General features: G+C 37.6%; 2 protein-coding genes across 2 annotated transcripts; one reads left to right on the top strand and one right to left on the bottom strand.

Moving 5' to 3' along the window:
- Positions 1–450: 450 nt before the first annotated feature.
- On the bottom strand, positions 451–12570 carry LOC140152311 (GATA zinc finger domain-containing protein 1-like). Its single transcript, XM_072174614.1, is given in 6 exon segments — positions 451–1182; positions 2562–3974; positions 8049–8229; positions 9933–9992; positions 12127–12248; positions 12251–12570. Coding segments are annotated over 5 exon segments (753 nt in total). The 5' UTR covers positions 12453–12570; the 3' UTR covers positions 451–1182; positions 2562–3786.
- An 82-nt stretch (positions 12571–12652) lies between these two features.
- Positions 12653–21706, top strand: LOC140152317 (tetraspanin-31-B-like). The gene is made up of 5 exons (XM_072174623.1): positions 12653–12846; positions 15568–15735; positions 18012–18227; positions 18976–19095; positions 19558–21706. The coding sequence occupies exons 1-5, from the start codon at positions 12787–12789 to the stop codon at positions 19630–19632; spliced, it is 639 nt and encodes a 212-aa protein (XP_072030724.1). The 5' UTR covers positions 12653–12786; the 3' UTR covers positions 19633–21706.
- The last annotated feature ends 1352 nt before the right edge of the window (positions 21707–23058 follow it).

Here is a 23058-nt window from a genome sequence, read left to right as displayed (position 1 = left end):
AAATAAACATTTTGTGCAATATCTGGCACTTCTGTCTTAATGACTTGCACCCACCATCCAATTTGGCAATAAGGCACTTCTGTCACTTTAATTGACAGCCACATCTTTCAGATTTTGTGACCTTTCACCTTGTCCATCTACCACATAAGGCACTTAAGGGGGTACTACACCCCTCGATAAATTTGTGTTTATTTTTGAATTTTTCTCAAAAACTAATAACACAGTGGTAACAAAAGTTATGTATATGATAGGGGCAAGGAATCCAATTACTACATTCGAATTTCAGTGACCCAAGACAAGCGGTTCGTTATTTATGATAAGAAATAAGGTACCGCTAGTATGTAGTACCTCATATTTCCTATCATATATACTGAACCGCTTGTCTCGAGTCACTGAAATTTCAGTATAGTAATTGGATTCCTTGCCCCAATAATATACATAACTTTTGTTACCAGTGTGTTATTATTTTTGAGAAAAAAAGCAAAAATAGTCACAAATTTACAACAGGGGTGTAGTACCCCCTTAAACCCAACGGCATGAATCTACAATTTAATGTATTCAATATAAATAAATGTGACTCTTTTTTTCATCCATTATGCTCAGTAGTCCAGGAGTTACGATCTGCGTACCTGTTTTCGTTTTTGCGTAATTCCTGCGTGTTTATGGTATGTGCGCTCGCACAACACACGCTCGCTTTTCACACGCACACACTTCACGCAACAATCTTTTCTTTGGTTGTTTTCAGGTACGCGGATCGCAACTCACACTTGATAAAGGCCTAGGGCTGAAATATTGTGATTAAATCTGTGGATTAAATTCCCAGAAAATTTAAATGGTTTGTTCCAAAACTCTTATTTAATGGATCTACTAAATACCACATAAGGCATATACAATAGCCAAGTTCATCAATCATCATACATGTAATTGTAAGTATCCAGTTGGTCCCAGTCAAGTTTACTAAGAAGTACCTAATTTGTTCCATCCATCAGTTGAAATCGTGACATCCGCGGTGTCTGTGTGCCTACAATGAAGGGCAGTGTATTTCAAATGGTTGTGGGTACAATTTACATTTGTTGTGTCTGTGTGCCTACAATGAAGGACAACAGTTTCAAATGGTTGTGTGTACAAGACAAATTGTTTGACTGTTATCATTCTGCATTGTTACAAAGCCCTTCTACATGGCTCAAAATAAGCTAAGGTGTCATAAAAGTGTAACACACAATTATTTTTCCAGCTCTTTTCTTTTGGTCTCCAACCAGGTTTAAATTATAGTATGCACATATATCGTTCATAATATACTAAAAGAAAGATAAGTTATAGACCATTTACTTCACAAATTTAATTTTCTAGCCCTTGCGTACGTTATATTTGACAGACACAATTTTGATGATTTTCTGCAATCAAATAAAAATTTATAAAGTATTACATAAGGTATTTTGTGGTTATTTTTAGGTGTAGGACCTACAGCAACTGATTGTGGAAAAAAATGTGTCCAAATATTACAATAAGGAGGATAAATTGTTATAAATAAAATATGTGTGTCTGTCAAGCCATAACATACGCAAGATGTCTGTCAAATGTAACATACAGAATAATAATTTGGCAAAAACAGTAGTTCAAGATGGGAAATTGAATAAAGATCACATGCAGTTTATAAATCACATGTTTTAAAACACTTTTATAAACTCTAAACTATCATCATAATGTGAACATCAAGTGATTTTTAATTTTTTTAACGTATTATGTATGTTACTTTTGACAGACACATACAAATCTTGCGTATGTTACTTAGCGTACAAATGTTTGACAGACAACACTTAACAATGGATTGTGTCATCAAAAAGCTTCTCCTCACAAAGTGATAGTGCCACAAAGCTAGGTGGAGCTAAATGCTATGTCATGTAGCATAATTAGCTGTATCACCCTAGTTTAGCAGGAATTACAGCACCGCCTTTGAGTATGTTACTATTTGACAGACATTTCAAGAAAAATTTTAAAATTGTTATATGTTCAAAAAAGATGGCAGCCACTTACAAATTGATTATAATATGGAGAAATGAAGTTATTTACAATAGATTTACCCTTTAGTTTATGCTTCAAGTCTTTGTTTATAAAAAACTGAGAGACTTCAAAATCAATCAAAAGTTTGACAGACAATAGTAACATACATAAAGGCAAACTTTTAAATCCTTTTTGATCTGTTAACTTATAATTCATAATGCCTCTTTCTGTTTTTTTTTGATTGGTTTACTGCACCATTTTGGGAAACAGGTCACATGAATTTCTATAAGGATCCATAAAAAAATTAAAAGCTGTTGAAAAAGGCGTCTCTTGGCATGTTACAAATAAAAGTGTAAAAATAGGCATTTTTACAGCTATTTTTTATTTTTTTTATTATTTAGAGTGAAAGGATTTTACTTAAATTGTGTATGCTATGTCTTTACTACCTAAACTTGCCACTAAAGTAGCAAATATTCCATTTCTATAATTATTATTTTAAAAAAAAGATGTCAAAATATATGGCTATAATATGACACCTTAGCATATTTTGAGCCACATACATTTGAGACTGATTTGGCCCAAATGACGAACACACCCCAGCAGCGATTATAGAATACATGTATTCCAACTTACCAAACCAGAATCTCAATACAATGTTAAATACAGAGCATCAAAAACTCCTGCATACAGGTCTTTTTCAATATTTAATTTACAAATGCGACAAGATCAGTTACAGCAAAATGATTTATATTGTCACTATAAATTGACATGAAGTATGGCCCAAAACATTGCTCAGATTCTTAAAATTAATATTTTATTCACCGACATTCAAACTATTTATTCAACTCCAAGGATATCAGCAAGAAATATTGAAATTAAATATTAATGTGATGTGATCAAGCAAAATCAGTCGGGAGTCAGAAATACTGATTTTGAGATATAGCCAAACAAAGGAAGTATTTCCTTTTGTTTCCTAATGTTTTGGAAACTCTTTAACTGTTCACTTTTGAACTGGTTGTCCAAATTCAATGGGGCTTTCTGCAAAATCTAGCTGTGCAAATGCTGTTTACAATAACAAAGAAACTGACAATTGAATATCTCCGACTGTAGACTGATTTTGCTTGATCACACCATGATGAATTTGATTTTGTTCCGCAAAATGACTCACTAAAAGTTTGCGTCAATATATATCAAAGGTTCAGAACCAGAAAGCCGTAACTCACTATGACCAGCTCTCACGAAATGAGCATAAAGTTGGATCCTTGCCTTGGTTTTCAAAATCAATATTTCCTTCACAATGTCTTTTGTTTTCTACTGAATTTTGTCATGATTAATGGACTGTATCTTTTTACTATAGTGACCTGGCGAATTTATGCTCATTTTGTGGAAGCAGATGATTGTGAGTTGAGGCTTTCTGGCTCTCAACCCTGGATATATTGGAGCAAACATCACAAATGCAAGGCCTCTCTAAACCCAACATGCCTGTGACTTATAATATTGAAATCTTGATTTCAATCTATTTGTTTATATGCCATATCACTATGTTGGGATACTCTGAGAGTGTCTTAATTTGTAAACAAATGGTCTGCATGTATCCTCTGGCCAAGTATACTTGTAAAGATGAAAGCAACACACAAGTCAAGTTCTCCACTATGGACAGATCCATGAATCCCAGCATTTACGATGTTCGTCAACTCGCGTCATGAATACTGATGATAGATGTTAAGATTACAAAAGCTAATGTAAAAAGCACATTGGTTCTTGAAGGCAGGAAATGTGCCTTCATCACGATGCCCCAAATATCTGTGCTGTTGAAGGTGGTTTGGTTGGAATGATACTTGACCATACAAAGCCAGTTTGTTCTTTGGACGGTATAACAGGGTATGGACTGTTCAATGACTTGTAGTATTCTGTGGGCGCATGACAGACAAACTCCATGTAGTCTAGAAATCTAGGTAGATCTTCCTCAGGACCTGGAGGGTGAAAAGGAAAGTAAACAAAATGATGCAAACATTATTACATGTATATCATCAACATGTGTTCAACTACATGTATATACTACCTGTGTACTTCAGGACCATAAGCTCCAAACCGCCCCTCGCCTAAACTCATGTACAATTTGGATCAATGATAGGGTTTATGGCCCTTGAGTGTATCTAAAATTTACTTTGTATGATGCAAGTCAGCAAGTCAGCCCTTGTTCGAGCATATTCTCTAACGCAAATCTTTGATTTGCGTTAGAGACCGGAGCTATATGATTTCGTGGGGCTTCCGGTACACAAAGTTAACGCCCGCATGTAAACATTGATAAAATGCCGGATGGTTCACAACAAACTTTCATAAGCGTGCCATTATAAGCTTAATTGAGTTAAACCCTACCTTTTGACATCTTTGTTACATACGATCCGCAAAAATAAGATGATATCTGGAGCCTAATTCAGCGCTGCTTACAGTGCCGCTTATTGTAGCTGTCACATCGTGGAAAATAATCTCAACCTATCAGATTATCGTATACACGTAAATTCTGGTGATTTATGACTGGACAGTCACTTAGTAGGTAAGAGATTACCTCATTCAGATAACACCTGTTATGTTTGCCGATCGATGAACCAGTCCAGGGCATTTCAATCAAGGACACGGTCCAAGGCAACTCGACCACACGCAAATTCGGTCCCTGTATAAAACCACGTTTTTATGTGTAAGGGGCGCACCATTAGATATCAAGGGAGGCTTGGTATATTTTTGAAAAAAAATTGTAATGCCATCTGAGCAACAACAAAATTGCTCCACTGACAAAAAAAATAAATTTGATGTCAAGGGTGAAAAAAAAATGTCACAGTTAGTGAAGAAAAAATAACCTAATATAGCTTTTAAATAGCAATGTTTTTCGTGAATTTGCTCATTTTTCATCATTATATAAAGCCTAATAAAATTTCTGGTGACCCGAATCCGACCGTGTAAAACCCTTGCGACTCAAGTAATTTTATCCAATTATGTTCAAAATAAAAATAATTGCTCACGACCAACTGGGTGTCTACAATGCTCCTCATCAGAAACTACATTATTGGCAAAAATATGGGCCACCATTAGAATTCTCGGGGGGGGAGGGTATGAAATTTTGAGCAAAAAAAATCCCTACCAATACTAAAAACAACCCAAAACTTCCCCACCTGTGTATAAATGCATAAATGCATGAAAAAAAAAAACTTGAAAAAATTCCACTACCCCAACTTCCTACCCCGAGAATGTAATGGTGCGTCCCTTACCTCACCGTAGATAAAACAATGCGTCAACATGACCATGATGATTGTAAGGACGCACCATTAGATTCTCAGGGTGGGGTAGGAAGTTTTGAAAAACTTCACCCACTACATGACCAAAAAAAAACCTTTCCCCACCAACACTAAAAAAAAAAAATACTTCCCCCACCTAACTGTGTATAAATGCATGAAATTAAAAAAAACCTTGCCAACTCGCCGCCTAGTTCAGCGGCAACAAAATTTCTTTCCCCGACCCAACTTCCTACCCCCTGAGAATCTAATGAAAGCGTCCCTAATTGTACCATGACTGTAGTACCAAACCATCGCTTTATGTTCACCGCTCAACTCGCAAAAGCTCACCGCAAATATTGAAAATAAGCGGATTTTCCCAGGAAATATACCATGGCAAGGTGCCGAGATGTCTAGCCGTGCACATTCTAAATAGCGTGGGAAACTGGGAATTGATTTTGATCACTTACCAAAAGCAAATGGGAAAAGATAATTGGCTATTACTTTTAGCCCCGCCCACAACAGTGACCCACTGATTAAAAGTTTTTTTGTTATAAAAAGTGACATTTATAAAGCCATTATAATGATCAGATCATGTGCTTTGTGCAAACTTGTTTAGTGTTAATGTTGGGATCTCTGATGATTGAAGATCTGAAGAAAAGTGGTCAACACACAGACATTTTTTAATGCATGAGGCTTAAATAAAATTTGACTTAACCTGGGTGACTTTCTCCATCCCTCTCTCACTCTATTTCTGTCTCTCTCTCCCTTCAAACCCGGCCTTCAAAATCCCTCCCTCGATCCAGTTCTCAGACGTTTTTGAACCCGAACTCGAGTCCCAATTTCCGCCATCGTATACACCTGTACCGATGGCTGGCTCTGACCTGTACGGTACCCAGGCGCGCAGCCAGCATACTGAGGGGGGGCACGGTCAGTATCGTCCCTATTTTTACGCCCCTTCCTTTTCTCTTTTCTCACCATCTTCTCGTCCCCATTCCCGCCTCTCCGTCCCCATTTTAGGTGTTGTGTGGGGGGATGGGGTCTGCCCCGACAATCAGATCCGGTGCCCCCCTCCCCCATGTGATGAGCACGCTGCACTACTGTTTCTGTCCTCCCCCCCCTCCCCTTTCTCAAGCCTCCATCATGTCTGGCTCTCCTCTATCTGCATCTCCCGTCAAATTTGGCCGTGTCCCGTAAGTGACTTTACACCACGCCCTAATCATTTCAGGGTGCTGTAGGTGACTTATGACGGTGTATCATAGCAATAAAGACAAACAAATTAATTGGCTGTGCTCCGTAAGTGATTTTAATACACCACGCCCTATGTAGGTGACTTTAGACTGCACCCTGGTAGACGGTACATCATAGCAATAAAGACAAACAAGTTAATTGGCTGTGCTCCGTAAGTGACTTTACACCACGCCCTATGTGAGTGACTTTTTAGATCGCACCCTGCCTGGTAGACGGTACATCATAGCAATAAAAACAAACAATGTAATTGGCTGTGCTCCGTAAGTGACTGTATACCACGCCCTATGTGAGTGACTTTAGTAACATAAATTGACAATAACAAAAAGGAATTTTGATTGATCTGTTTTAAAAGAGTACAAAGTAGAGGGGAATTTTCGGCGACGGAGGGGCGGGGGGGAGAAGCAATTTTTGGTTGGCGAGTGGGGACAAGTGACTTTTCAGGCCGAGGGGGGGGGTCAAGCAATTTTTGGTGGTCGTTCGAAATTTTCCCGGGGAGGGGGGGGCTCATAATCATTGCACAGCCACAGCACATTCGTCTTCTAATTAAGGCGCACCATTAGATTTCAGGGGGGGGTATGGGAGTTTTTGAAAAAAAAACTTTGCCCACTAGTGAGAAAAAAAAAAAAAAAACTTTGCCTACTAGTGAGACGAAAAAAAAATTTTGCCTCGCTGATGAGTAAAAAAAAAAAATTTCCCCCACCCAACTTTGTATACAAATTTACATTAAAATTGAAAAAAAATAACCGCCCGCGTAAAAAAAATTTGGTGCTCTTGGAGGCTAAAAAAAAAATTCACCGACTTCAGTGGCGAAAAAAAAAATTCTGCCTGACCCAAACTCCCATGCCCCCTGAGAATCTAATGGTGCGTCCCTAACATGGCATCTACACATAAAAACCTAAGTGGGTTTATACAGGGGCCGAATTAGTTTGTGGTCGAGTTGGCATGGGCCTGAGCTGACGAGTCCTGCTATTCACGTGTTGTATCCATTGAACATGCGATCACCGGAAAAGAAGGGGGCGATTTTTATCACAAATGTGCCGAAATATTCATGTGAGTACACTTTAAATGGGACATACTATCTGGGAATTATGCCACCAACACGTATAGTAACAGAATGGTAAGTGAAGTTAGATAGAAGGGTGTTATTTCAGGGTATGTTTATCATGTTGTATTGTCATTATAATTTATGTGGTCTTACGTAATATGTTTACCCCCCGAAATTAGATACGAAAGGACACTAGCCACGAATGCGAGCGCATCCGTGAGCAAATTCGTGGCTAGTGTTTCTCGAGCAAGTCAGCCCAAGTGGTAACATGTTAGAATGGTAACCACTATTGCCACATAAAAGTAATATAAATTCATGTCCCAGGCATTACACACTACATGTACACTTTGTACTTCCATGTAAGTCAACATTGTAATGCATGGTAATAATGGTTTACAACAACATTAAAGATAATTAGTATTTACATTCCCTCCAAAAGGCCCCTTTGGAAAGTTTTTGAACTTCATTAACATAAATCTTACCTAGAATATATGTTGCTGGATCAAATTTATCTGGATTTGTGGCTTGTGTGGGCAGCAACCATGTTATGACTGCACTCTTCTCACAATACTGATCCTGCATCAATCCACGGATTTGGGCATAATATACACCGCCATCAACATCTAGTATGGATACAATGTCACCTTTCTGGATGTAAACACCCTGCAGAAAAATATTACTTGTTTGTTTTTAATGTTATCCGCTGACACTTTACATAATCCACATCTACACCATGTACCATATTTGACCTATTAAACCCCCTTGGCCCTTAATGAGTCATCTGCAGGTGGCACTATATGATAGCCTATTGTATGTATAATGTATTAATTACAGTAACTCAATTTCCAAAAATATGGCCCCCATGGACCAGATCGTGTCACATATTCTAGGAAAGACTGTGTTACATCTGCGTATGTAGCTGAGCCTCATCAGTGTGGGATGATTACTAAAGACTGAACAGGGAACAGAGCAGGTTACATTATTTGCACATCTAGAAAGACATTTGTTTCCTGGAATTTAAGCCTACATGTACTTGCCTGCAAAGGTACCAAAACATCTATTTGCATTTCATATACAATGAAGCTAGGGCTCATATTGAAATTCCCTTACACAGGAAGGTGTGCACCATCCTGCAGCTTTCCTGTGCTAGCCTTCTTTTGTTAAAATCCTGGGCAGGGTGTATCACTGATGCATATAATCCATCCATTTTATGACCGAGCTTTCCTGAGGCGCGCGCTTAGCGAGGGGAATCCTGCCTTCTTTCTGTGTGAAAACGTGGTAGGGTATTTCAATATGAGCCCCTACTAGCTACCAAGTTTATTTATTACATTTGGCTAACCAAAAACAGGGAGAACCCAACAATAGTGAGCTGGAAGAGAACTAACCCTTCAAACTAAACTAAAGGGAAAACAAGACAAAATGCACAGACATACGTGTAGAGGGAAGGGAATGCTTTAATAGCAGCCTAAGGCAGGTAAGGTGAAACAAAAAAGAAACAACATTTTCTGGTAACTTATATAATTATTCCACAACTTATTACTTGTAAGGTGGCAGAAAGGTGGGTAAAGAGCATGAGAATGGTTACATGTGCATCTAGAGTTGGATTGAGAGCAAGGTGAGAAAACATTACGGGCATAAGAAAGGTCGACAAGATAAAAACATGGTGCACAGCAGACGTGGTCTAATTCTGCATAAAACTGGGCCACGTTATTTCTATAGATCTGCTGCACATTCAAATTGCATTGTATTGCATCGTAATTATGTTTACACAACATGAACTCACATGTTTTCAAGCAAATTCGCCGAAAATAGGTGATCAAAAGCGATCGGAATGTTGCAAAAGTACAGATCGCATTCAGCTTACTTCATATGAGATGATCTTTGGAAAAATATGGCATAATTTGTCATGGTGCTTGCGGAATGCCATGCAGTAAAATATTAAAACGTTGCGGCAATTCATGATTGACAACTAAAAATTGGCGTGTCGTTCGTATCCTCCGCTGTCAATTTCTTATCCACTCACTAATCCTCACAAAAGCTTTGTGTTGATTACGTAATGTGTGGAGGCAAATTGCAATAAGTACAATGAAATAATGAGTAGGGTGGGCTCCGGGGCAGGTTTCTTCTTTGTAACAGTATTGTTCTCCAAAAAAACAAAACGGAAGGAAGTTGTTGTTTGGCGCTCTAGCTGAAATACAGCAAGATAATGTAAGATAGTAAATGTAAACCTGTATTTTAGCTAGAGTATCTCGAGCTAGTGCACAGTGCACCTCAACAGAATAAAGGTTAGTTTGGGAAAGCAGACTCATTCTGTTCCAGGTCCAAGCTAGTCTTAGTAGTTGTACTTTTTGCTTTGTTGAGCTTACCTTGTGATAAACACTGTCACTTGTTACAATTGTTGCTACAGACTCTGGTGATTTCATTGGCTGAAAAAAAAAGAAAAACAAGTGGGGAAAAGATGTGTGAAATGTATATTACATGGGTATGCTATTTCATAGCTCATTTTGATACCGGTACCGTAATACATTCAGAAATACATTAAAGACCAGCGCAAGTGTAAAAAAATTAAAATTGTTTATAAATTGCTTAAAAGTGAAGGATAAGTCATTCAAATTGTCATTTGGTATTTTTGAAATGACAAATTTTTTGTCAAAAGGTTTTCGAGAGGTGAATTCATGTGGTGATCCAGCGATCGAGTATTTAAATTCAGCTCAACTGCTTTTCAGGGTCTTAGCTAGAAATTGAGGGTTGCCCGTTATTTGAATAAAATTGCCTGAAAATGTTGACCTTTAAAACATTTACCAGACATCTATAGCCCATTGGGGGTTCAAAGAGTTCAAATATGTGCTGATATGGCCTTGTTCTACAAATTGGGTCTACTAAAAAGGGCAATTAGCTTCTCAAAACATACAATTTATAGCATCTGTCAAAGGCATTAATTTTGCCCGTCCCAGGAGCAAACTGGCCGTCTAAAATGACGGCCAGACGGGTGGCTAGCTAAGACCCTGCTGCTTTTGCAGCTGCAATAACAATACATGGACACAATCACTGACATTTACACAATGAATTTAATGAATTATTTATGACATGCATCGGCTGGATTTTACGATCGAGGTAAGGTTTTCGGCCTGTCCCTGCGTGCATATATCCTTAGCTTAGTTTTCTGCATCAAAGATGCTTGCGATGACCAGTTTTTGCGGATGATAACACTATAAACAGGTAACTTTTATAAATATGTCATGACATAGGGTAGAAATGATAGCTGTACAAATGTACAAAATATACATTTTGTTATAGTAGGGTGGCCACAATGCTAGCTATTGTGTGTACCCCTGCCTACATACACAAATGTATGGTGGAAATGTAACAGATTTGGCAGCAGTTGGAAAACTTTTGGGCATATTGAATTCCATATAATTTGTCTCCTAGTAACTTCTGTGCAAACCCAACTACCTAATTAGATTGAAAATATTCTGCTCGTAATGAAGGTGAATATAGCATTTTTGTACGGTCACGCATAAAAAAGTTACGCACAAAATAATTTTTTGTCATCAAATAAAACTATTTTCCCAAAGATGTACAATTATGCTATATTGAGTTTTACAATCTAGACCCTCAGAGCAAAATCCTGTGCAAAAATCAGATAATTTGGTTGTGTAGTTTAGGAAATACAGGCCTTTGAAGGTCATAATTGGCACATAATAGCGCCCTCAACGGTGAAAATCACACATATTTACCTTAAAATAAAAGTCCTGGCAAAAGAGTTATTTTTGTGATTTCAGCCATTTTAAAAATGTTGTAAAGAAGCAAATATAGCAATTATGACCCTGGATTTTTAATATTTGAATAAATGAACATTAAATAAACAACAACAATACATCTCATGCCTTCTTTGGCTTTATTCCCACAATAATCGCTCCGTGAATATGCAAATTTATGACAAAATCAGGATTTTAATAAAAATGGGGTAAAAATTGCCAATTTTGTGAATCTTTAAAAGGCTGTATCTTCGCAACGGATTGTCCGATTGAGTTGATTCAAAAGGTGTTTTAAATCATTTTGCAGAAGGAACAATTCTGACAGAAAAAGTAACTCCAGGGGTGGGTTTGAAATTTTCATGTGACCACCCTAGTTATAGGCCTAAACTTTTGTGCACAAAAATGTGTTTCCGTACATTACGCAAGTCTTGGGATGTAATACACATACAAAGGGAGTGCTTCTGCTTCTGCGAGTGTCGTTCTAACGTTCTTCTCCGAAACCCGTGCTGTAGTTTATTAAATCAAAACACATTGATCAGCACCTCATTCACCAATCAATCATGTGACGCAGCTTGCAAAAAGGTGTCACAAGCGTATGAGATGGGATTCTCTTGGTTGGACTGATGTCACAAAGGGGAAATGGTCTTGTCAGTGTGCAATTCCCCTTTCTCAAATTGGTTGCTATGCGCGCGCATATGTGCAAAGGGGACAATGTTCCCGGATGTCCGACCGAGTGAATAAAAACTGTGAAGGATCTAAGTTGCAAAAGGCTGTAGTGAGATTGTTAGAAAGTTAAACTTACATTTCTTTTAAAACAATTAGCCTGCTCTTTCCTTTTGTCGATGGATTTTTGGTCCTGCTGTGACCATTTGCTTGTATCGTTGTTTTTCACATTTCTAGACGACTTCCTTGTGGCCTCTCTTCCCTCCCTCCATTACCAGACTGACTACTCCCATTTTTGCTCTGCGTTGTTGAAGAACCATTTCCGTTGCCATTGCCGTTTGCAGCAGGAGGAAGGTCTTTTAGACCACACGAATTACATTGAATATAACCTTTTTTGTTCTTTCTCCACATCGGAGAATCTATTGTTTTGCAAGTTGCGCAACATGGCTTTACTCCTAACGGCATTTTGAAGCTAAATGTGTCTCAAATAGCTAGAAAATGGTTGTTTTTAATAATACATGATAAGCCGAAACACGGCAAAAGTCCTTCAACACGCGCGGGAGATAGGAGAAATGAAACTGGAGGAAACAAATTCCAACAAACGATCTTGGGATCTGTGATTCGTTTGTTTGTGATAATTGATTGATTTCTCAAGTGATGAGGTCACTTGTTGTCAACAAGCGAAAAAGCAGCCGGCAAGCAGAGAGTGTAGCCCACAGATTTGTTCAAATTTTACAGAAACCCAGATGTAAAAATCAATACAAGTTTTGTCATTTGGTAGAAAACGTAGCAAGCAATCATGGCGGAGGGTATAGATCGCATTCAGAAAGCGCTGATTGGGATAAACTGTTTTTATGTGGTGAGTCAAGTTGTGTTTACTAAATTTTTATTAATTTAGTCTAGATTTCTTTATTCTTCATTGGTGCAATCTATATATTCAGCTATAAAATACTGCAAGACCGATTGACTTACATTATTGTAGGTGTTGGATAGTACCAAGCCAAGACAAAACATGACTGAATGAACGTAGCTTTCAATTCAATCATGTCAATAGCGTGACAATTTTTTGTGTACAGTCATTGCGCGATGTACGCCAGCGTGAGTAAAGCTGAATTTATATTTGATCGCCGAGCGATTGCGATGCAATGCTTTTGAAAAGCGATGGGCAATCGCCGAATTTTGCGATGAATCGCTCATCGCTTAAATTGCATTTAAACTATACTTATCGTAGCTAAATGCTTTATTAAAATACCGGTACTGTACATTTTTAGAACATCAATTGCTGTCAATAATTATTGCCTTGAAATACTTCCTTACCGAAAGTTAATGATCGAGAAAGATAAATTGAATAGCAAAATAATAGATCCAAATGCACGTAAATGATTTGTTGATGCATTCATGTGTCAAGCGATATCGCTCGACAGTTGAGATTTCTTCAACTTGTAAAAGCGACATCGTTTTTTGCCTCAGCGACTGGTATCGATTGATGGGCTTGACGCTCTGAAAACGGAAGTAAACACTGAGCATGCGTGAGAATCACTTTTGTGCAAAAGTATAAATTCAGCTTTACGCGGAAGTGAATTCAATCATGCCATGCAAACGCACTCGTGATTGGTTAGCATTGACTGTACCGTATTCAAGGTTGTGCGTTCGTGTTGCAGTTACTTTGAAATACACGATATGATGATTATGATCACGGTTGGATCGTGTACAGCTGTTGAAAGCTGCATTCATTCATTTGGAATACCTATATATAGCAGGGTTGCTTCCTGGGGGAGCCACTGAAGTTTAATTTACAGTGTACACAATGCGTGACCAGAAAAGCATGAATTACATGTAAGGGCCCGTTCAGAGAATTTTACGTGAATAAAAAACGCTTGCTTTCAAGAAAAAACAGTTGTTTTAAACCTCTAGTCGGTGCATTTAGGGGTCATTTTAATGATACCACAATTTCACATTTGAAGCTTGTTTCCCTGGCATGGTTTGCATCAAGACCATCACCCAAACATAAATATTAGAAAATTATAAACAAAAATGTAAGGGTTTATTTGATCAAAAACCTGTAACTGTAAGGGCAGTTACATACCTCTAGCTCTTTTAGGTACAATCCTATCCTGTTTAAAGTGGGTAAAAATTAGTTACGAAACCGCACTGAATTTCTGTTTAGGGCGGGTAAATCTTACATGAATTGAATCTGAGGACCGATGACACACATTCGATGGGTGTAGGCAAATCTTGTGATGGGTTCTGGTAATGAATTCCAGTCAGTAAACACATGTTGATTATTGTAAGTACATGTATGGTAGCTGATAGGATTGTGCATGTCTAGCATTTCTCTTTTGACTTTATCATGGGGTATATAGCAGTTCTTGAAATCAATTTATATCAAAAAAATCATAAAAAAATCAGCCACCCTGCTGTACAGTGTGTAATAATTTATGGGGAGGGTAAAATTGTGGGTGTGGGCAAGCATTTGCTCCAGCTTGAGCTATTAGTAAATTTGTAGTGAGTAGTGTGTCACTTACACTTCATAATTTCTTTGGACCTTTCCCACAGCCCCATGGATGTAGTCTAGATTTCTTAGGGAGTGTTCATAAATACTTGGGTTGGAGAATCTGGCACTTGTCCAGTAAAAAAATTACCGACCCCCCTTATATGGAAGATTGAAAACATTTCAACCACCCTCCTCGAGAAGGAAACAATTTTAAGACCTCCTGACATGGTGTGTCCCATAATAATGATGTACATGGTATAAATATTAATTCGTCGGCTGTATTCCATAGTGGCGTATAGTGATTTTTGGTCATTTTTTTGAAAATTGGCATATATGTTTTTAATGATGTTCTCTTTCATTTTTTCTAAGTCTCATCAGTCATAATTAGCTAATTAATTAGTAATTAATTAATTAAATGTGGCGTATAGTTACAAAGTGACATTTTTTGTATTCCATAGTGGCGTGTCGACCATACGCCACTTTTTATACACATTTTATAATTATGAAATATCGGCAAAATGAAAAACATCGTATGTCATAGTGGCGTGCACGTGTCGGACCTATACGCCACTATGGAATACTGAACGACGAAAAGTAACGCCATAGGGATTACACGGCGACCGAGGTGGCGTCACGGTTAACGTAAGGTTAGGGTATTGCGTTTTGTTCGCTTTTCCATAGTGACGATAGTTTTATTGTCAGTTTGCCAGCAATAGTATGTATTTATTTCTTTTGAAAAATATATAACAATAAAATCTATTTAGTTTACTACAGAAATTTCACATCATTTACAAAATATAATGAATGTCTGATTTACACAACTCGATTTTAAATTGGCATTTCTTCAAACCCGATTTTCTCGAAAAGTTGCTTATTCGCGGCGCCCCACTATACGCCACTATGGAATACGGACGACGAATTGTCTATGATGTGTTGGTCATAAGATAATCAATTTACTGACTGGAATTCATTACCAGAACCCATCACAAACATCTCTATGACTTTTACCAATTGATGGCTGTCTATGTATTTTCTTTCCTTTGATTTAATTATGTTTATTTATTTTTATTTATTCTTTTTTCACAGTTAATTGGCGTAGTTCTGCTGTGTTCAAGTGCCCTTGCCATGCATGCTGTCAAGCTAGTCATCACACCTGTTGTTGGAGGGTTAGTTTTCTGTGGTGCACTGCTGGTCATCGTTGCTGTACTTGGTATTGCTGCTGCTGCTCTCAGTCATCAAGGATTGCTGTTCATTGTATCCTTCCAAATGATGTTTGACTCAGAATTGATATTTGAAGGGAGAGGAGAACTCCATGTGGGTTGATTATAGGTGAATACAATAAAGAGCATGTTGAGTTGGAAAAAAATTCAAAATTGTACGGTACTGTATTCAACCTAATTAGCAACCTTCCCCTAATAACGCCCATATTACTTTTCCATCCCATGCATCTAAAAGCACACTTTTCAATGCACTTAAAAATGCAAGTTGAATCATGGTGAAATCATCTGGACACAGAAATGCAATTTAAGTGTTACATTTGTTCAAACCTCGAAATAAGCAGATTTGGACCAGGAGCCACACATCTGGAAAAAGCGGCTCCTGGTTCTGTGATAATCTAGTGAACCAGGAGCCATTTTTATGCCTCCACCGCGAGGCATACTGTTTTTGCAATGTCCGTCCTTCCGTCCATCCGTCCTTCCGTCCGGAGGCTATATGTCCGGAGGCTATATCTCGGGCATGGATGGGCGGATTGACTTCAGATTTTCAGAATAGGTGGGTCATGGTAAAAAACTCTGGCTACTTTTTTTTGGGTGAGGTTCAAGGTCATCTACTGAGGTAAAAGGTCATTTGAGGTCAAGGGGCCCATTTTCTTTATTTACCTCTTTTCTCGGAGACTAGGGTCATACGTTCCTAAAACTTGGTGGGTGGGTGCATATTGACCCCAGACAGAACAAGTTTGTATTGGTTAGTGGGTCAAGGTCTCCTGAGGTCATGTAGGGGTCATTTGAGGTCAAATTAGCAAAAATACTCATATGGCCATGAAACTTGGTAGGTACAGTCAACATTTAGAGCCAAATTTTTGGAAGGTCATTTTGGGGTCATCTGGGGTCACCCAGGGTCATCTGAGGTCAAATAAGTAAAACTGTCGTGCGGGCATGAAACTTGGTGGGTACAGTCAACATTTAGAGCCTAATTTTTTGATGGTCATTTTAGGGTCATCCAGGGGTCATCTGAGGTCAAATTAGTAAAAATTGTCATATGGGCATGAAATTTGGTGGGTACAGTCAATATTCAGAGCCAACTTTTTGAAAGGTCATTTCAGGGTCATTTGAGGTCATCCAGGGGTCATCTGAGGTTAAACTAGTAAAACTGTCATATGGGCATGAAACTTGGTGGGTACAGTCAACATTTAGAGCCAAATTTTGGAAGGTCATTTTGGGGTCACCAGGGGTCATCTGAGGTCAAATTAGTAAAACTATCCTATGGGCATGAAACTTGGTGGGTAGTCAACATTTAGAGCCAAATTTTTGGGCGGTAATTTTGGGGTCATCCGGGGTCACCCAGGATTCATTGGAAGGTTGTTTTGGGGTCATCCAGGTGTTGTCTCAAGGTCAAATTCAGTCTCCACTTTTAGGCTTGAAGCTTTGTATCAACTTGTAAGTGCCACATCACACCCTTTTGTGGAGGCATCACGGTCGACGCTGTGCGTCGAAAACCGCGACATCCGAGAACCGCGGTCCATCTAGTTAAAGACCTACATGTAGGAGTCATTTAAATTTTAATTGTACACATTAGATACAAAAACCGATTTAACTACCAGGCTCTATTTGGAAAAAATGTAGAGCCTGGTTCACATGATCATGGTGTGGACCAGGAGCCAAAATGCCATGACCATTGGGTAAATGGCTCCTGGGTGCCTGGTTATTTCGAGGCCTGCATTTGTTTAACCCTAACTCTATAAAATCTTACAAGCAAACCCACAGGGCATGCATGCATCCCAAGTGATGCCATGATTCAATCACCTGAATCCTATATACATGCCTTCATTGGTCAGGCCAGCGAAAGACTCATGGCTACCTGTTTGGTGATCTTGTGCTTGGCACCCGAGGGGTCTAAGGTTCGAATCCTGGGGGTGCCAAATAACTAATTCTTTGTTCATCTTCTGTCCTCTTCTGTTCCTTCTTTTCTTTCCGATAGCCAAAAACCACTTTTAGCATTAGGGTTAATTTGCATTGTTTTGCATTTATAATAGTTTCCTCTCATCAGATGATGTACTAATTATGTACTAATGATGTACTAATGATGGTCAATACGGTACATGTATTGTTGCAAGCTTACCAATTATGAGACTGAAATTACTAATCTTGGGGTGTATATTTTTGTGATATGTAATTTGTATCTTTAGTTATTTGACTGTGTAATTTAGGCCACCACCAATATACATTTTGTAGCAGGAGGTAGGGCCTACACATTTTTCTAGTTACATGTACATAATGTTAAGAAAATGTCCTTAACATTTCTAACAACAGTACCTTACTCTGTTGACTGTAACCTTTGTGGTTCAGTATTGTGTATCTATAGCATGTCTTGTTGTGATGGGAGAAGCTAGAAGACATGTTATGTTAACACAAGGCTGGGAGAATGCAAGTAATGGCACAAGAAAAGAATTACAACAAGAATTTGACTGCTGTGGACTAGACAAGCAACATGTAGATTATTCACTGTGTGAGAAACAAATGGACACGGTAAGAATATATTGTGAGTGACAAAAATAAATAAATAAATATAAATGTTAAAACAGAGCTCTTAATGGGACAAATAAACAAGAATGTGGCTAGACAGATAACTAGGCAGTCAATCTTTATTATACTTTGGCTGCTTCTCTGTAGTTGCAGCTGTTTATTGCTTTTGAAGGAAAAAAATAAAAATCCGTTTTGGTACTAAATGGTTTCTTTGCCTGTAATTACTAAACAAAATATGATGTAGACCTGAGACAAATATAATTATAAGAAATCTATACGAAGCAATGCACAGCCCTATTGTTATCACACATTGATTGTATTCCGAGGTTTCCACAACAATTGTGTAACAGACAATAAAAAAAACCTAAATGTGACTCAATTTGTACATCAATATGCAACGTTATGGATGAATGTAAAAATATCTAGTTTTCTGATAGTTAGTATTTGTAATTTGGTATGTGTATTCAGTTAATTCTTTTTTTATACTATAGCGAACACAGTAAACAACTTTCTGACCCCAGTGTATTGAACCCAGAAGTGAAGATGTGTAATTGATTTAAGCCGGCAAAGGTAGAGCTAGCGTGATTTGCACAACAATATATGTGGGAGACCTGGATCGCTGCACAATATATGAATGAATGGGGCTTCATATCTCTTTAGTTATATTCGTCTCAGATGTAGACTACAAAATAAATACAAGCATTCAAAGTTGTAACAATTCATCATTGTATCCCTTTTTTCCCTTTCACAGTTGCATTGCTGCATTGGTGGATGTGAAACATGTCGTAATTGCTATGACTCTTTGGACACTAGGCTAACTCAAGCTGCACGTTACACCGGTGGTGCTGGTTTATTATTTGGTTTCCTGGAGGTAAGCAGTAGGCCTTAAGAGTTTTAAATTACATTCTGTCGTGTTGGTAGTATGTATGTACATGCAATAGTTAAGCTTACCAGTTTGTTTGTTAAAATGATATTATAGTTAATAATGTGTAGTGAACTTGAAGGTTCTTCATGGAGCAATTCAGTCACTTATATAATATCAAAATCTAACATGAACATTTTCAAAAGGCATACAATGGAATGTACTAGTTTTCAGGCAATTGCCTGATTTCCTACTTTTTGATACTCCAAATTTCCGCACTTTTATTTATTTTCAGCCCATTTTGAAGCTTTATAGCCCAAATTCATGCACTTTTTCAGGCTTTTCCTGCAAAGTCACTCCAGGCCACTGGCATCCCTGTTTATAAGCCCAGGACCTCTTCTAACCAGTGTTCTTACCATTGACCATTCAGTTATTTTCATAGTGGTAATTCTTTGAAATGTTTTCTTATAGCTTGCAGGAATCATACTGGGTTGGTGCTATCGGAAACAGCCAGCTTGGGCGTTTGCACATACTGTACTCAACTGATACCAAAGTTAAGGAGAAGAGTAAACAGGTGATCAGGTACAAAGTATTTAATGTAATCACCAGTTTCAAGCTATCATTTGCTGCAATGGACCAAATTGAAGACGAATAGAGTTTACTACAAGAGCTATTTGTTAAGTATCTGATTGCCAGACGTAGCCCACCATTCACCTATACCTCATCTTAGTATTATTAATTGCACAAATGTAATGGTGTGATCAAACAAAATGAGCTGGATGTTAAGACAATTGATTTCAAGATACGACCATAGTTATTGTTCAAGTAACACTATATTCAGTGTTCAAAATAAGGCAGGCCCTCAGGCTAAAAGCCAGTGAAAATCACTGCAGGCCATTGTGAAATTTTGTAACCAAAGTCAGGAAGTCGGATTCAATGCTGACTTCAACATTAATACATGACATTACTTATTGTTTGAAGTCTTATGAAGTGTCACAAATGTGGACCAGTTTAACATCAACATTTTGCAGTTGAGTTTGGTCCTGTAGATTTCAAACCCAAAGGTCCAAATGGCACCTGAAGATTTGAACTTATTTCACACACTGACTATATTCATAGCAAGAAGTACAGTTTAACGTAAGCTCTCATCACTTGATAAGAAATAATGTGTAGTCTGCAGCTGGCATCCACCAGCAGGGTTGTAGGTAGGATATTTTAGTGCTGGGTGGCATTTACTGAAAATCTTGCATATTTAGCAATTTGTAGCCAAAATTGACCATATTCTTGACTAAATCAACAAAATGTTGCAATTTTGGTGTCTGAGTGGTGGGCTCCAATGCATAAATTGAAGTTGAGTGGTGGGCTCTGCCGCCCACCACCGCCCACTGTAGCTACAACCCTGGACCAGCCTTCAGAGTACAATGATTATCTCTCTGTGGCCATTGATGCAAGAAATGATTTGATTGCTACAATGTATAATTAAATGGTGGCTTGATTATAATATGACTGACATCCAACTCATTTTATTTGATGGCATCGCAAATACTGGAAGCGAATTGTCAGCTTATGAAATTATATAAAGAAATTTACAAATAAATACCATTTCTTTCCTCAAATCAAAAATTCTTTTAAATTATTAGAAAATGATTAACTTTTCACTTATTGTTATTATATACGCAATATCTTGAAAGTCGTACTGATCATTAATTTAATGCATATTTTATAGCTTTTCTTTGATTCAATAATTATTGTATAACTGTCCAATTTTTGTGTGAATTATACTGTAATCACCTGATTATAGTCCCACTAGTTGTTTAGTTGGAAAAAGTCTGAAAAGGGGGTGGGATTATGATCATAGAAATTGGACACCACACCCGTTCACAAATTGCCAACTTCAAGTGTGATCAAGTATCCAGTACAGGGTAGTAATGTTTTCATAAGCTTAGGACATTTTCAATTTGGTTTTAATGACCTCCACCTTTGTAAGTTTTATGTTTATAAACAGTTAATTTATACCTGTTGTACATGTGAATTTCAAACAAATTTTACCTTAACCCCATAAAATAAGGTAAATTTGTTTAACATTGTTGTATAGATGTTATGGCGTTTAAAAACACCATGACATCTATACAACAATTCATAACCAATCAAATATGAGAATGATGTGATTGATGTTCAAGTTGAAGCAACAAGGTTTGCAAAACGTACTTTAGGATTATAATTGGATACTTTTTCCCCAAGTTTGGGGTGGGATTATTATCGGTAATGGGACTGTAATTGGGCGATTATGCTATATGTGTTTCTGTAAAAAGTATTGATCTTGCAATGTCTTTCAAAATTACACAAGTGCACAGTTTTATGATGTACATTGTAGTATGGTACTTAATATGAAATTGATGTTTAAAATTGAAATTTAATTATGATTTTTATATTTTGACCAATCAGGCAGTTGTTCATTGTCCATAAAGTTGTCCAAGTTTTGAAAAAAGTCATCAACTAAAAGTAAAAACTTGACTGAGGTTCTAGATTTGAGTCATTCTCTAGATTTCCCTCCACTCAATCCAAGATTCCTGCCAACATTGTTAGCCAAAGTTAAAACCAGTAAACCCAAGATTAAAAAGAGTTTATATTTTTTTACAAGTGTTTTTCCTTTTTATTTGCTCACCATGGTTCTATATTTATTTCACATGTACATGTATCCATTAGGCTTAAGAATAATGTTTCAGTAATGGTACCTTTTTGTCTGCTGATCGGAGTCCGATATGGCTCAGAATTGGGCTGATGTGGGATTCGAACCGGCAACCTCTAGAATGCGAGTTCAGTGCTCTACCATCCGGTGATCCGAATTACCAATATCTTTGCTTGTGCACGCCCACTCTGATTATTGGCTCACCTCTATTGTAAATGATATAGATAAATCTATGTGTTGTGTATCCTGCTCATACAGATATCATATACCTCATTCTTAAAGATCAAAGATTATTTATCTTGATCCATGGTAACCAATTTGGTACTTATAAGACCAAATATGCATTTGGAGGTTGTTCTTGTTTTTATTTACACACAAAAATGTATTGCTTGTACATTCTAATAGATATTGTCATAATTCCTGTTTACTAAGAGTAGACCCTGGTCAGATGTGCATAATTGCATCATCCGACCATCGTTTTCTTTACCATGGTCCGACTATAGTTGACTAAAGAGCTTGATTTCATGCTGAAATGCATGATTGGATGATGCATTGTGTGGGTCACATGGTTGGCTGTTTGTACTAACGATAGTCCGTCCATAGTAACTTGAGCGCTAACGATGTTAATTAGCATCCTTGTAGAAAGATGGTATGGCTACAGTATGACCATGGTCGCTTGCGGTTACACGCTACCTGTACAATGGTCCGACCATCTTTACTTAGTAAAAACATGCACGTCTGACCGGGGTCTAAATAAGCATGATCAGTGATCACAATATGGGGTGTATACTAGTACTGGGATTAAGTAGATGTGACAATCCCAATCTGTGTGTGATGTATGAGTGTGTGAGGTTTGCTGCTACATTTAGCATCACTACCTGACAGCGGGCCTGACAGTGGGTCTGATAGCAACCACATTCAAAATGATATGCTAATAGATTGAGCAGGAAATGTGTAAAAAGTCTATTTTTTAGTCTTATTTGCAGGCATAGTCTTCATCATGTCTACTTAATGATAATCCATAATCCAGAAAACAACATAGATATACATACTGTAGGGGAATGCAATAAGTTTCAAAGAGATACTCTGTTATAGCTATCAACATTGACAATGGAAGTTGAATTTACTGAAATACATTTCTTTGCAATTTTCCCTATTTTTATTTGTTTTTGTTTTTTAATATATAAAGTGCAATGTTTTATATGTGCCTGGACACCTCGAATAAGCCGTAAAGTCCCCCTCTGGTCATTTTTACTTTTTACATATTTGCAAAGAGCATGTTT

This window comes from Amphiura filiformis, chromosome 1 (genome assembly GCF_039555335.1).
Source record: "Amphiura filiformis chromosome 1, Afil_fr2py, whole genome shotgun sequence".
Taxonomy (NCBI): Eukaryota; Metazoa; Echinodermata; class Ophiuroidea; order Amphilepidida; family Amphiuridae; genus Amphiura; species Amphiura filiformis.
The sequence above is the reverse complement of the archived record's forward strand: the minus strand, read 5'-3'. Positions and strand labels throughout refer to the sequence as shown.

What these genes read in the sequence shown, in the direction of transcription:
- LOC140152317 (XM_072174623.1), top strand. Translation starts at nt 12,787, where the DNA reads ATGGCGGAGGGTATAGATCGCATTCAGAAAGCGCTGATTGGGATAAAC. An exon ending in GTGAGAAACAAATGGACACG is followed by an intron (nt 18,228 to 18,975) that starts GTAAGAATATAT and finishes TCCCTTTCACAG; the next exon opens with TTGCATTGCTGCATTGGTGG. An exon ending in TATTATTTGGTTTCCTGGAG is followed by an intron (nt 19,096 to 19,557) that starts GTAAGCAGTAGG and finishes GTTTTCTTATAG; the next exon opens with CTTGCAGGAATCATACTGGG.